The sequence below is a fragment of the Chionomys nivalis genome, chromosome 10 (genome assembly GCF_950005125.1).
Source record: "Chionomys nivalis chromosome 10, mChiNiv1.1, whole genome shotgun sequence".
Classification (NCBI taxonomy): domain Eukaryota; kingdom Metazoa; phylum Chordata; class Mammalia; order Rodentia; family Cricetidae; genus Chionomys; species Chionomys nivalis.
This window is the reverse complement of record NC_080095.1, coordinates 46170478-46187195: the sequence shown is the minus strand read 5'-3', so window position 1 is coordinate 46187195 and position 16718 is coordinate 46170478. Positions and strand designations below refer to the sequence as shown.

Sequence of the window (16718 nt, the reverse complement as noted above, 5' to 3'; positions counted from 1 at the left end):
TTAATGAAAATAAGAAAGCTCTATTTTATCTTATGCTTTAAATAAGAAGATACAATTTTGAAATATTATAAAGCCTAAAAGTAATCATATCTGTAAGGTGTTTAATGCTCACCGTGGAATTGCTGCTCTCAAAACTGTCTTTAAGCCTGGCAGTGGTGGTGCACACCTCTAACTACAGCACTCAGGAGGCATAGGCAGGTGAGTTGCAGGACAGCCAGGGATACACAGAGAAACTCCATTCTGAAAAACAAACAAAAACAAAAACAAATTAACTTTAATATAAGACACTAATGATACCTCTGCTTGAAAAATAAGTTTTCTTGTAATAGCAAATAGTAAAAAAGAGGCAAAATTCTCAAGCTGTTTTAAATAGAATAAGTATGCAAAGATTTTCTTAGAACTATGATTTTGCTATGGAAAATTTAATGCACAAAGTTGAAAGTGTATTTCTTTAATATATAAAGTTAACCATATTTTAGAAACTACCTCAAAGCATAAGTGACAGTGGTAGTTTTATCCCAAATTGGTAAGGCAATAAACTTAAAAAGTTCAGAAAATTAGTTTTTTAATGATAGTGGAAAGAGTTTATGTGATCTTTAATTCAATAAATGCTTGATGAATACCTACTGTATTCTGCTGTTATAGATGCTAGAATTATGTCAAATAGCAAAGGTAGTAAAGTTGTTTCTGATTTCTCCACTTTATCACCCTTTCCAATTCCCTTAACTTTATATTCTGAAAACTCACACAGAACTTGTGACTAGAAAATACGTTGGTAACTGTTTCAGCTCCAATGGCATAGTGAAAATTAATGTAGGGCAAGGCAATAAAATGTATCATGTTGGCATCACAACTAAGAAATTAGAGCAAACCAAAGCAGCACCAATTCCAAGTCTTAAAACTCAGCCTGGAGTGACAGAACTGTAGTGCTGATCACTCAGGAGCCTGAAGCAGGAGGATCACCTGAGCTCAGTGACAGTAAGGGACGGACTTGATCATGAAGGTTAAACATAGCTTTAGGTATAAAATGACTATATTAAGAAACAGTAATAAAATAGCTGTTTTAAAAGTTGGTGAAGCTGTATTTGCTGGCACACGGCTGAAGTCTTAGTTAGCGTGGCTAAAGAAGAAGGACTACATGTAGAAACCAACCTGGGCTACATAGTCAGTTCTAACCCAGCCTGAACCAGATAGCTAGACTCTATCTCTGAAACATAGGGGAGGGAGAGACAAACACACACACACACAGAGAAATCAGTGACTAAAAACAATGGTTAAAACTAAATGTGGAAAAAGGATATATATAATATTATATGGTGTTGCTGACATATGTATTGAGAATGGGTTGTTCATTAATACTGAAAAATAAGAAGGAATATCAGATTACTTAAACTAGCTTTCTTGTCATCTTTACTGAATAATATAAAAATGTACAGTAGATATACAAACCAATGAAGATCATTGTGGAACCATAGGAAAAAAAATGTTTGTTATTCTGCTTTCTCCCTTAATTGAGCATCTTCTCAGCAAGTCCATACCACAACCTGTATGAATAAGGATATCATATCATCTCTATAATTATACTTTTTTTTTGAAAATTGGGAGGAAGTGGATTTTGATGTTTCTTTGTTTTTTAATTATGAGTTTCTCTTTCAAATGACTTAAGTCTTGAGATATGTTCCCTTGTCAGGCTGTTTTCTTATTTATATGGCAAATTTGTTGGTGATAAAGCCATGTAAACCTTCCGAGACCCTCAATATTCTACCATTTCCTCTTTAACAGTGTTTTCTTTTCTCCACTGCACACCCAGGCTCGGCTTCCGTCGTGCTCATCCACCTATAGTGTGTCTGAGGTATATTTTGCACGTGTCCTTATACATGGTCGATAACATGCTCGCACTCACCCCCTTTTTTTTGCCTTAATTTATTTTGCCTTGCTCTTTGCCGTTGGCTGAAAGGGATGAGGGTATCAGTGGGGAAAAGTCACCAGTTTTAGGGAAATTTTCTATACTACACTCTTGTCAAAATTACTTGGCTTCCAGTACCCATGTATTACACTGAAATAGCTAACACACAAATAACCAACTTGATTGTTATTGCTACCTTCCTCCATAATAATTTCTCTGAACCAGGTATTTTATTTTTAAGCTTGAATTGTCTAAAGAAAAAGAATCTACTTTGAGCATACATGTATCTGTTACTGATATTGAAAATTTGAATTCAATTAGTGAGAATCCCTTCCCATTATCCAAACACATAGGAAACCTTCCAGAATTGACCATTGAAAGGGAAATTGTGAGAAAAAGCAAATTATTTCATTCATGTGTACTTAAAGCTAAAGATTCCTTCCCTCTTTAAAATCTTTAAAAATTATATCCAGGTGGTGGGTGAGACATGCCTTTCATCCCAGCATTCGGGAGGCAGAGACAAGTGGATCTTTGAGTTCAAGGCCAGGCTGGTCTACAAAGCCAGTTCCAGGGCAGCCAGTGCTACACAAAGAAACCCTGCCTTGCAAACAAAAAGAAGTAGGATTACTTAGTTTCCCTGTTACTTATGCCTTCTTAAGATTCTTATCATACAGGAGACTATATTAATTGTGAGAATCATGCTCTTTTATTAAATATATAAGATAAAATTAGACCTGTGTTCTTGTCTTCTTAGGATTTAATTTTTCCCTTTCTGTTGTACTAACCAACAGCATACATAATTTTCTCATTTCTGAAAAGTAAATTTCCAAAATTTGGAAATATAGTCAAATATGCTTTGACTATATCATGGGCTAAGTCTGGATTCCAAAGCAGGAGCAAAGTTGAACAGATGTAAAGAAAAAAATTTAACTCTAAAGAAAAGAAAATGAATAGCATATGAAATTTAAGATGTCAGTTTTTATTGCATAGCATATTTATCCATATTTACATAACTCCAATAACTATTTTCAGACCAGTATTGTCAGTATAATTCTGATCACAAGAATATTATACATGATGCAGTTCCTTTTAAAATGACACTCTCTAAAATAACAATTTATTTGTGCAGGAAAACAAATTAGCATCTTTAGATTCTAAATTTTAGAAAGTTTTAGAAAGTCCTAATAAAGTTTTATTTATTGGAGCAATAAAGTACAGCAATCCTGTTTAATTTTTATTTACTAAGTGACAATTGTCAATGACTTTTTTCCTTATCACAGACTTTATACAGATAGATAACTTTCTCAGCCAAGAAAGAATTTCTTCATTATTCACAAACTTGGTTAAATTAAAAACAAAGAAAATTTAGATAACTCTTAAATAACTGAGGAAACCTGTCATGAAAATAATACAAAGCTTTGAAACTCCCAATAAGAAAGATTACTGAACGACAAGGCCATCTATATTCTTCATTTGACTTTTTCTTTGTCATTTTGGTGTTTAAATGAGCAAATATGCTTGAAACATAATGGTGATGGCTTTAGCATAAACATGGTGGCCATGTATTGTGCCACTATCATCATCATAAATGAGGTCTCACCAAAAGCTGGGGGAGTTTTAATTAAGACCTTCAACCCATACAAAATACTTCTTGAAAGTAAATATTCATGTCAATATCTATGGAAGATTTAGGCCCCCAAATTTATCTTAGAAATGATGTCCTTACTGGGGATATTGGTTATTTACATCCGTGAAAATGAAAAAAAATTGCTTTCCTCTTTGAAAAATCATTATGGAACAGTAATTACTAAAAGGCAAATTAACTATTTATGCTGTCAACAAGGACTTTTTGAAAACATAGGTGTGTATTATGCCATCATTACATTTTTCATAAGCCCTTTTCTTAATACCACAGGCATGATTTCCAGGATAACAAATATATAACACATTTCTTTCTGCCACTTCATCTAGGCAATTCTCCATTTCTCATGAGAGGGTATAAGAAGGCTACCATTGACATCATCTTCAATCACAGCCTCCAGCATCTATCAGGGTCTAACTTTCTCTGTGACAGAGGTGTGCAGAAGGACTCTCTGGTTTGAATGTAGAACTGGCTTTGGCGACTTGTGTATGCAGTGGCATTTGCTCTGTGACATTTGGCTCTTACAGGAACTTGGACTCTATGTGGGTTTGTGACATGTGGGCCTCCTTAATGGTCATAAAGTATGTTTCTCACATCATTTGTGATAGGATTTCTCTACTCTTCTCTGCCATCCTTCTGTCATCTCTCTGAAACATTTCTGTGTTAATATTCAATCCAATAAATTTAAGATAAAGTAGGAATCAAATATTTCTGATGATCATCTGCACAAAAGATATCTTCTATGATTGTTTCCTTTAATCTAAAGCTGGTAGCTGTTTCATAAACGTTAATTAAACTTTTCAGGAATGTTCTCGCGTATCAATTTTTAAATGGAAACCTCTTTTAGGACGACTATAAACTGTAGTGTTTATTTTATAGCAGAACTATGTAAGTAGCCAGACCTTCCATCGCTCAATATAATCGTCTCCCTACAATGATATCATCTTCACTTTACCTCTATTTCTGAAGAAACAGTGTCTAACTCCTGATATGGCACTTGACTTTGAAGCTGTATAGACAACTATCTTGTATGCCATTCATTAATATTAAAATATTAAATGTTGCTCAAAAGATCCTATCCTTGAGTTGTAAAGAACAAGGTAGTCCATAACCTCATGTGACTAAATCTGCTCGACAAATATGATTCCATGGCCCTTTTGTTTAAAGTAAATAAATAAAATATACCCCCAAAAAGGAAGAACTAATTTCTAAATTTCTAACTGATATTCAAAATTTTCAGCATTGTTTTTGTTTTTTTTTTTGTTTTTTTTAAAGATTACTTCAGAGCTGGAGAAATAGCCTAACAGTTAAGAACACTTGCTACTCTTTCAGAATCAAGTTTGATTCTAAGCATTCATACTAGACTACTGAGACCACTTATACCTCCAGTTCTAGGGAATCTGACAACCTCTTCCAACACACACACCCTCTTCCAGCAACACACGTGCGTGTACGCACACATACATACACATGCAAAAAATAATTTTTTAAAAATATTGCTTCAGAGTTTCCTTATTTTAAACAAAAGTCAAATAAGTACTGTCTCCTGGTAGAAATGGTTTTCACTATGATCTATTTAAGAAACAGTAATATACCAGGTGTGGTAGCTCACACCTTTAGTCCCAGCACTCAGAAGTCAAAGGGAAGTGAATCTCTGTGAGTTCAAGGCCACCCTAGTCTGTATAATGAGTTCTAAGACAGCCAAAGCTTCACAGTAAGATGTTGTCTCAAAAAAATAAAAAGGTAATATATAATTGAAGTAAATATATGATTATGTCACAATAACACAGCGTATAAAAAATAAACATAAATATTTAACTTATTTTGCTTTTATAGTCCAGACTGAACTCTTTAAAACCCTCTTTAATGTGCCAGATTTGTCCATAGTAAAGCTGGTTTAGTTTGTTGGAAACTTAGAAGCTCATTACTTTCTTGTTGAGTAGACAAAGACTGGAATTTAATGATATGTCTATTTAATGCTTGACAACTTAAAGCTACTTAAATCCTAGCATGGTAGGCGTCCTTTGAATTCCAACACGTCCCATAAAACCTGTTACCTTCCAGATAATTCTGTAGAATTCTATCTCTTCTTATGAGCAGGAGTTTAAGGACCTATAATTTAGTTAGGTAAAATAGAGAAAGGGGAAGATGCCATTCACAGATCTTAGTAGTAACCCTAGAAACTGGAAGGTTCTAAGTATGGTTGAAGCTATCGTTAGCCTTTGAGGGAGAGTGATACTATCAGAGAATAATGTCTCTATTCTTTTCAAACCCATATTTTGCCCATTTTGTTTTTCTAATATTCTCTAGAACCAACTCTTCTCCATTTGAATAGGATATTGGACTATTCAGTTTTAATACTGAATATCATAGAAGAATTGTTTCAGTCCTGGGCAAACCAGAACAATCAGCTGTTCACTCCCTGTTATTACTCCAGTAAAGGTGAACATTCTTATGTCTATGTTCCTTTCTTCTTGCTTTTTTTGTGTAATTTCTATTACTTATCTGTCAGAAATGCCTCCTCCACTTTATAGCTCAGGTATAGCTCATGTTCCTTTTCTTCCAGAGCCTCATCTAACAATTTCTGTTTGCCATTCACTCAAGGGAATTTCACTTGTACTTAAAGTCTTACCTTCTATTACTTTTTCTTCAACAAATCTTGATCTCCTAGTCTGTCTTCACATGTGTCTACTGTGGCAATACGTGACACTACTGAAAATTCAGAGCAGGAACTTGATAGTTATTTCTCCCATTGACTAATGGAAATCCAACAGATTTTGCCTCTTCCCCCCGCCCCCCAGAACCTGTACCTCATTCTTTAGAACTACCTTTAGTGATGCATTTGGGTTTCTTGTCTGAATCAGTAGATTAGTCTCCAGGTTAGCTCCCTTCCTATCATTGTCTGTTCTGGAAAAAAAAAAAAAAAGCCATATTCACCTTGTTCACCATACTTAACAAGTTAAATGTTGATGTAACTGTACTGTTCCTCTTTAAAAATCAGTCATAGCTTCCATGACCTCTAGAAAGTGCCCGGTACCCACCAGATCAACCTTTCCTTTTATTATACCTGTTCATAGACTAAACTTACCTAAAATTTCCCAGTTGAAAGGGCCACTAACATCTATCAATTGCTTCTTCTTTTTCCTCCAACTAATGCCAAGTTATATTACCCTACCACTATATTACCCTACTACATTATACATCCTTAAAAATGTGTCCATAGGAATAGATTGAATCCTCTTATAGCTTTCAAAATGAATCATGGGCTAACAATTTCAGTTACTTTAAGCAACACCCCACCGCCCCCATCGTCACTACCCCCCAAAAAAAAGGCCTGTTCAATCGGTCCACCTCTAGGAAGCCTTTCCTGGTGATGTGCCCCATTCCAGTCATTTTTTTTACATATTTTCTAGCTGTTTATACTGCTTTCATCATAGGACTTATGACGTGTGTTCACTTGGCTTTCTTTATTGTGTTCTGAGCTGCTAGAGATCAAGGGTGACTCCTTTACTCTATACCTATTTTAAAATTTTAAGTCGTTTTAGAAAAAACAGTAGATGTGGTTTGATGAATGTGACTTATTCCCTAACTTATTTGTAATGCTATACACTCCACTAATAAGTTATAAAAATAGGTTAAGTAAAGGCATTGACTTAACTTCTTTTGGGTTTTTTTTTTGTTATACAATAAACACTTAAGAAATATTATGTCTTGCCAGGCGGTGGTGGCGCACGCCTTTAATCCCAGCACTCGGGAGGCAGAGGCAGGCGGATCTCTGTGAGTTCGAGACCAGCCTGGTCTACAAGAGCTAGTTCCAGGACAGGCTCCAAAACCACAGAGAAACCCTGTCTCGAAAAACCAAAAAAAAAAAAAAGAAATATTATGTCTTTATCATGAGTTAAAACAGTCTCAAATACCCTATTATCTATTAGTGTCAAATATCCTTAAGATTTATATACATTTATAATTCACTATAGCATATGTTCATTTAGGTTGGTAGCGTTCCCATTTTGGGGGTATCTAAATAATAGCTATATTTTTTATCTTTTCAACCATAATTCTTTATTGACCTTGGATATTGTGGGAAAGGAATCTCAGAAATTGTAGAATTGGTCTTCCTACCCTAATGCAAACCAGCACTAGCTGGCAAGCAGTATAAGCAGGAAGGAAGTTTGATTAATATATACATTTTACTTTATTTAAGTTGCTTCTTTCAATTATTAAAAGAATTGACATCAAAATTTTTTACTTCTCAGTGGAATGTCCACCATTTTCTGTTATATTTCTTTTTATCCACAAGACAACATTTTGTCTTCATTTTTCCTTCTCTTACTAAATTCGTTGTGTTTTCTATCAGGAAGTAATGTCAATGCTATTTGTGCAACTTCTATAAATTCCAGAATTTTAAATATCCTGAGCAACTCATGTTCTTATTTTCTTTATATGTTCCTATAAATTTACTGGCAGCATGGGTTTACTATTAACTCCTAGTACAATTTTTTTAGAATCCACAAAAGTATCTTCTTGATTTTTTGTAGTATATTTTTGTTTGTTTATTTCACACAAAGTGTGCATTTGGGTACAATAAAACGTACAACCTAGATTTCACTTCAGTAAGTAACATTATTACTTTTCCCTAGTCATCTTTTTTATTTTTACATCATTTCCTTCTAATCCAGGTGTATTAATTAATTTTCTTGTTGCTATGATAAATATCTGTCTAAAATAACTTCAGGAAAGAAGGATTTATTGGGGCTGACCATTCAAAGTGTTATGATGTGGCATAATAAAGAAGGTGTAGCTGAGGAAACAGTCTACAGCTGTTGCAGCAGCTTGCTAACATCTGGGTTGTTCACAAGCAGAAACCAGACCAGAAGGGCTTCCTTTATGTCTCAAGACCTAGTCCCCCAATAAACCCATTTCCTCCAGCTAAGCCCAGTCTCTTAAATGTTTTGCCAACTTGCTAGCTGGGGACCAGGTGGCTGAATACTTGAGTCTGGGATAGGAGACATTTCACATTTAAACTATAGCATTAGTGTTTTTTAATTTAAACCATACAACACAGAAGTAATTTGTGTAGATGTTTTCTTACATTCTTGAAAAGATGGTTCATTCTAGATTTCTAAAAGAAATTTTTAATCATTTCATACAATGAATGTTAGTGCCTTGAGGGCTTAATTCTCTTCCATAATTGAAAAGATGCGGGAAAAAAATTAAGTAGGTCCCTTAAACAGCATTTATTGTATAAAGTCATGCCTTTTTCTTTGGAAATTATCCTTATTGACTTTTTCTTCAGTGAGCTAAGGTCAGAATTGCCCAAGTTTACATGTATTTAGAATTTGAGCATGAGAGAGAGAGTGTGTGTGTGTGCATGTTTTTCTTTCAGGGTTTTAAAACTTTGCATCTATCTTTTTTGAGTGAATGTGGGAAAAAAAGCTATTTTAATTAGCTGCTTACCATATTATTAAAATGTTCATTCTTTGGCATTTAATAACCTTGCTCATAGTATTAAAGTAAATTTGCCAAAATTAATTTGTCCTAGTTTTTAAATTCTTAATTGGGGCTAGAGCAAGAGCTTGGGCACAAGTACCTTAGTTTGTGTCCCTGGCTCCTGTGGAAAGCCAGACTCTGTGGTGTGGCTTGTCTGTTATCAGAAAGCAGCAGGGACAGTTGTATCCCTGAGGCTAGTTTCCTAGTCTGCCTAGCAAACTCAGTGAGGACTGAGGAAGAAACCTGACATCCACCTCTACCCTTCCATGCACACATGCTGAGTTTTAATTTGGAGCTAAATTTGAATCCTAACCTGGGACTCAAAACCCCAGCCCTTACTAGCTCTGTTGTGTTAACTTCTCTGCAGCTATTATTTCTACTATTTCACACAGTATAAAATACTATTTATCCTTGTAAAATTTTAATGATAGAACTTTTTAATATGGTAAAAATTAAACAACTTAGTGCTGGAGACTTAAGAGTGTCTACTGCTCTTAAAGAAAACCAGAGCTATATTCTCCAACCTACATTGGGTAGCTTATACCAGTCCAGCTCTAGGGTATCCTACACATACTCTACAGACACCTGCTCTCCCATGCTTATATCCACACATAGTTATGTGACTTATACATAGTTTTAAAAGTAGATAAATCTTTTAAAAAACTGAACAGCTGAATACATCTGTGCATTAACTAATATTTAGATTTAATCAATAATTAACTATTTTATCTATTTATAGTAAAGACACTAAGTTACTTTTAGCTCAAAAGAATTCATTCAGATTTGTTGCCTGATAATTTGACACATGATGAAGTGTTTTATATATAGTAACTAGAAATTATATATATATGTATGTATATATATATATATTAAATAGAATCTGATTGAAAGATTAATTGTTAGTCTGGGGATATAGCTCAGTAAGTAAAATGTTTACTCATCATGTATAAAGCCCTGAGTAGTTCAGTCCTAACACATAAGAAAGGTGTGGTATTGAGGTGCCTGTAGTTTCAGCACTCTTGTGGCAGGAAAATAAGAACTCTCTCTCTCTCTCTCTCTCTCTCTCTCTCTCTCTCTCTCTCTCTCTCTCTCTCTCCTCTCCTCTCCTCTCCTCTCCTCCCCTCTCCTCCCCTCCTCTCCCTTCCCCTCTCCTCCCCTCCCCTCCTCTCCTCTTCTCCTCCTCTCTCTCTCTCTCTCTCTCTCTCTCTCTCTCTCTCTCTCTCTCTCTCCCCAGCCCCCTCCTACTGGTCCCCTCCTACTGGTCCCTCTCCCCTCTCTGTTCTCCTCCTCTCCCCCCATACTCTGACTGTCCCCACCCCCATCTCCACTTCTGTCTCTCTGGTCTTTTTGTTTTCTGTCTTCTATCTCTGTCCCCACTTCCCTCTCTTCCTTCCTCCCTCCTTTGCCCCCTTTGTTTATTTGAAAGACCAAGTGTTATCACTTTCCGTATCAACTTGACCTAACATGGTCAGTATTTGTACCATCCCTTACTACTTTTCTCTAATCCTTGTAAAGTAAATAAAATAAGATTATGTGAACAGCTATTTACTTTTCTTTCATTCTTCCATTTAACTAGCTTATTTGTTTGGTTTTTCTGTTATCTTTTTCCCAAAACTTTTTCTCAAATATTCTGTTTAGGTTATTTATGTATACATATTTCTTCTAAACAATGACTATTATAAATATATAGTATTATTTATTATCATTATTATATTGCCTTTGAATTGCATTATATGTGAGACTTTATGGAAGTCACCATAATTAAGGCAAGAAGATTCTCATGAAGATGACTTTTAAAATAGTACCAGATTCTAAGCTGCTTTTCAACAGTTCATATTATCCTTGATGAGGAGAGATGATTATCATTGAAGTATATGTGTGAAAATGTCATGAATAAACTCTTGTTTAAGTTTTCATATAATGTTTTATTGATTCTTGGATGATTTCTTACAATGTATTTGGATCATATTCACCCCAGCTCCTCCCAGATTCACCTCACACCACACCACCTACAACCAACTAGATGTCCTTGTTAATGCTCTTAACTTTCATTGTTACATGTATACATAAAAACTTATATGTAACATGCTGAGTACATTTAGTTTTGTTCATGTGTATATGTTCTAGGACTGACCCCTTGGTATTGGATAATAATTTAAGGGATTCTTCCCCTGGAAGGTTTATTCTCCCTCTCTCAGCAATCATTAATTGACTATAGTTCATGATCTATGGATACAGCCTTGGAAGATTTTCCCTATCCTCAATGGCATGTCAGCTGGTATTGTTACTGAAACCTATTATTTTATATAAATAATATATACAGTTTTTATTTTCTTAAGTTCATATAATTCTTAGGAATTGGAATGTCCTCATAGTTTATCTGAATCAAGAGTTAAACAGACATATGGATTGAGGTAGGAACTGGTTTGCTATTTGTTACACTATTTTGGGGAAATGTGTTTTAACTTCTAGTAGAATCCAGCCTTCTCAAGTTTTAAATGGTAAATGGATGGATTTTTTTACTCTGACAGCTCCTTTTTCTTTATAATACTCATTTTAGAAGGTAAAGAGAGAAGGAAACAAAATATGAAATGAGGATTTCTACCATCATAACAAACTTAATTTCTGTTAGATGAAATACAAACTGGATTGAGTTTATGCCTACAGATAACAAACTGTATAGTATGGCAATATAGATGTTTCTTCATACTACATGCTTTTTAAAATCTTTTTGTATTCTTTTATCAATTGCTACTTATTAAATAGCTAATATCACTAATACCTTGAAAACAAACCTTGTAAGTCTTGGAGACAACTGAGAAAAGTAAAACAAATACATGACGAACTTGAAGAAGTACTGATTTTGGCCAGACCTGAAAGCATGTAGTCAGACATAGTTTCCACCACTGTCTTTGTCTTTGACCCAATTTATCCATCTCTAAAATAAAAATGAATGAACTTGTAAGTTATACAGAAGTTTTGTTCTCGTGAAATCACTGAAAGTAGAAGGGATTCATACAAAAGCCAATTTATTATTCATATGGTGAGCAGGAATTATTTTTTCCAAGACAGGGTTTCTCTGTGCAACAGCCCTAACTGCCTTGGAACTATCTCTGTAGACCAGGCTGACCTCAAACTCACAGAGATCCACCTGCCTCTGCCTCCCAAGTGCTGGAATTAAAGGCGTGTATCACGCGGCTATGAGAAGGAAATTTAATCTTGTTGAAACATTATGGTATAATTTTCAAAGAGTTGGATCATGATTTTCATCTTACAGGATTTATTTCCTACAAAAAAAATAAAAATTAACCAGACGGCTAGATGTACATAAAATATAGTGATAGAAGGAATTCTTCCCCCAACCCAAAAACTTCTTTAAGTGTCTTTAAATAAACTGACAGCAGAAAGATTAACAGAAAGAACATAGATACTGATTAACATTCACAGGAGTATACAAATATGGAAGACAGCCAATGTCTGAAACTTACACATTCTTCATAGGGGTAATGGGAGAAGGAGACTACAGATAATTTTTGACAATAGTAAATAATTTCGTAAAGAGGAATGTCTTCACCAGAAGCTAAGCAACAAATCTTAAACAAGATTCTCTGGGCCCTTAGGGAAGTAGCAACAATTTGGAAAAGTGAGAGAATCTGCACAATAATAACAAAGGTTGTTTTATACAAAGTGATGTTGCTCTTCAGACGGTTTACTTAGTGTAAGTAGCTGGAGAACTTTCAGTCTTCTTTCTTATGAGTTATTTCCCCTTGGTTACTGAGAGTTTACGGGGAGGAGTGTCCAAAATACTTAGGTGTTTTTGAAAACCTCCTTTCAGTCTGGTGTGGAATTTACAAAGCTCTGCCCCATATTCAGGATTGCACATGAGAGGATTAGAAAAACCTTGATTCTAAGGAGCATTTAAAGTATGCCAGTTTCATTTCACTCCAAATACTTAGCATGGCAAAGTGTCAAATTTTGAAGTATTATTCTTTTTTTTTTTCAGAGTGAGGTTGGATATTTATTTAGTGGGTTATGGAATGGACGGGGAAAGGGAAGAAGTGGGAAGAAGGGAGAGAGGCAGAAACTGCCTCTTGAGTAGAGAGTTGGAAAATGAAGGAGCTCAGACTAGAAGCCTCTGGGGTGGATGGGGGAGGGAGTGGGCAGGGCTTGTCTCTTAAAGGGACAGGCCAGGTCATTACGTTCCCTCGTGTATTATTCTTAAGCTCATACAAAAAAACATGTTTTAAGGTTAAAAGTCTAATTGATTTTGATATCGTAAATGAATGTTAAACTTGAAATTGATTGTGACTTTATATGGTTGTTTATGCCTTGAGTTGAGCAAAGGCCATGATAAATCAGAAGTATTTATTAATTATTTTTCCTGCAGTGTAGATATTGTCCTATTAAATATGTAGAATTTATTATAAAAACTAAATACAGATCCAGGTGTGATGGCATACATCTTTAATCCCATTACTTGGAGGCAGAGGCAGGTGAAACTCTGAGTTTGAGGCCAGCCTGGTCTATAGAGTAAGTTCCAGGATAGCTAGGGTCACACAGAGAAACTCTATGTTGAAACAAAATCAAATATGGAATTCCACTTAAGAATTTTCTAAATTATTGTCATATTAAAAAATCAATAATCTAAAATTTAAAGTTATTTTTGAGTTAGAGTCAAAAAAATTAAAAGTCGGGGTGGGAGGTGTGGCTCGTGGTTAGCAGTGCTTGCTGCTGCTCTTCCAGAGGACCTGAGTTTGGTTCCCAGCACCCGTATTAGACAACTCCCAACCACCAGTAACTTCAGCTCCAGGGGATCCAATGTTTCTGACCGATAGGAACCTGCACTAGCATGCACATAATTAAAAATAAAATAAATTTATATGTTTTAATGTCTATAAAAAACTTAACCATTTGGCTTGATAAAATAGTTGTGAGGGATTATTTTAAAATTCATCAAAATACTGTTCAGTCCCGAAAAGCATTTGCTAAATACAAATATTCCTGGAGCAGATTAAGGGTTTTGGCCTAATATGTAACTTAACATTTCTCGATACTTCTTTATGACACATATTTCTATTTAGTACAGTATCTAGATTGTATAGTATTTAGACAGTATCTATTTTCTACAGTTGTTAGTAAGGCTTATTTAATTAATTTTTCAAATATAGACAGCTTTGCATAGAGACAAAGGTAAAGCATGTTACTACTCTTTAAAACAAAACTTAAGGAAATGCAGTTCTTTACTCTTTATAATCTTTCTTCAGTTTTGCTTAATTACTATTTGATACATTTGACTTGCCTAAGAGACCCTAAAGAAAGTGGAAGTGAGTCCAGTGAACATCCAGGTCATAATTATCCACATCTAGTAATATAGTTTTTGACAATGAATTTTGTCTTTTTGTAAGTCCACACATTTGAATCTAAGTACATAATTTTGAGTCCTTTGGGGACCGTTTTAACCGTGCTGAATCTTTCCTTAGCCTCTTCTGTTAACCTAACAAATGGCTTACTGTCCCTTACAACTGTGCCTTTCACCTCTGTGGATTAATCTTTATTCCTAAGTATACTTTACCAGTTATTCAAGATCTGCTCTTATCTACTTGAGGAAAGACTTTCAATTTTTATTTCACTTAATAATAAAAATAGAAAGATAAGATGTTTTCTGTGTTGTAATCTGTCCCTAGAAATAAACTAAGGAAGAAATAAATATAAAAATCTATGATAATGTTTGAAACAATAACTTTGAAAAACTCTAACATAGTTACATATATATGATGCCAGAATAATTTTGGATGTGGTTTTATCCTTGTGCTGATTTCTCAGCCTAGATAATTTGGTAAATCAGACTCTCATTACTTTTCAATGACATATAAGTAACTATGAATTGATCAATAAATTAAAACCATATACATTCTTTGAGGTATCATTTATGAAACTTAATGTTAAACTGTATTAATAATCATTACAGAAAGCAAAAGGTTATTTAGCATAGTAAGAGTTATATGAAATTATTATAATGCATAAATTGTTGGATTTGAATTATAGCTGAGAAGAATATATAAATATATATATACACACACACACAACTTGGAGGAGAGAGGAATACTATATGCTAGCATCAGGTGTTTCGCATTTCAAGGGGAAAAGAAGAATGAAAAAGAGGATGGAAGGAATGTGTTGTAAAGAGATAAAAGAAGGAACATAGAGTGGAAACATTGAGGGAGGAAACTAGCTGTAGCTTTTGTTCCTTTTACTGCCTCAGTACTGGAATAGGTCTCTTGTTCTAACTCCCATTACACAGTTAAAAAGCAGAAGCAATAATTTCTGGATCAGAGTGAAATTTAAAAAACCTTAATGGCTTTTTTAATAAACTGATACACACGCCCAAAACACTGAATAGAATCCAAAGTCATATGAGCTGTTTATAGCCATAGTTTTCAATAATAATAATAATTTTCCTCAATCTGTCACTGCTTCTTTCTCAGGATATGAAAAGAAAGGACTATTTCTGATATTTTTTATGCCGTTCTGCATTTAGTGTTACCTAGAGTCATATAAAGCCAGCTTACTATTTTTTCTCTTTCTCTTTGGCTACTCACTACTAACAACAGTTAAGCCCAATTTTTTTTTTTTTGCTACTATGTCTAAGGGCTCTTGCTGAGAAGTATAACTTGAATAAAGCATGGTTCTTGGGAGATGCTTCTATGTACACATGAACTAAAAGAAAAAAACACTATTGTGTTTAACTCTGTACTGAACTGCATTATGAGTTTCTATGATGCCTGACAAAAAAGGAAATTTTCAAATAAAAGCAGTACAAATAATCTAAAGTTAGATGCTACCAAGTTTGTTCCTGATACTATTACTTTGTGAGAATAGCCATTCCCCAAATCATGTATTTTTGCTAAAGAGTGGGAAAGACAAAAAGAGATGCTAGTGAAGCCTGCAAGTAATTATTTAAGGAAATGTTGGGTAAGTTATTGTTTATATACTGAAGTACATATTTGGTTGAAGTCATTTGAATCAAAATAAGGCTGATTTTAGTAGCATTTGGACAGTATTTCATAGCAATATCATCCAAATTAAAATACACCAGCCATATAACTCTGTACCCATGACAGTTTCAAAGTAGTCAATAAACCTCATAATTGCCCTCAATACTGTAAACATTTATTAGGAGTATTGTTTTATGGTCAAGTGATTAACATCCTTTAGAGCTCTATTGAGCATTCATCTTAATTCATATATACATTTTTACTAGAAAATAAATCAAATTTCTTTTTTCTAGGTAGAGAGGAAAAATTCTTTCCTTTTATTTGCCCTTCCTCATTAATTTTATTTTTTAGAACATGGGAATCAAGGATGTAATTGGAGAACTAATTTTTATATTCCTGAATCATTTTCTAGACTGTGAGTTACTAAGCTTTTCTTAATTTTACCAAAAGAAAAAAAAAATGCTGTAAAGAAAATCAAGTTAAGTATAGTAATTGAACCATATAACTTTCAGAATCTTTGATGAAGCGAACAAAACTTTTAACGAGTAGAAGGTTACAGTCATATCTATATCCTTGATTATTTTCTTTTCCAAATCCTCGCCAAATTATCAGTTTAAATCGATATTTTAAAAGTTCAAGATACATAGACAAACTAAAATAATCTGAGATTATTTATTCAGTTATT

At 34.2% G+C, this 16718-nt stretch overlaps 1 protein-coding gene across 15 annotated transcripts in view; it reads left to right on the top strand.

Annotated features, from left to right (window-relative positions):
* The window catches only part of Gphn (gephyrin), a 334228-nt gene that overhangs the window by 202603 nt on the left and 114907 nt on the right, over positions 1 to 16718 (top strand). For 4 of the 15 annotated variants that reach the window (XM_057782360.1, XM_057782357.1, XM_057782352.1 and 1 more), the window contains one exon: positions 1811 to 1852. The exons of the other annotated variants lie outside the window; for them this stretch is intronic. In XM_057782360.1, the coding sequence (XP_057638343.1) occupies positions 1811 to 1852 (42 nt within the window). The remainder of the gene's footprint in view (positions 1 to 1810; positions 1853 to 16718) is intronic. 15 annotated transcript variants of the gene reach the window in all.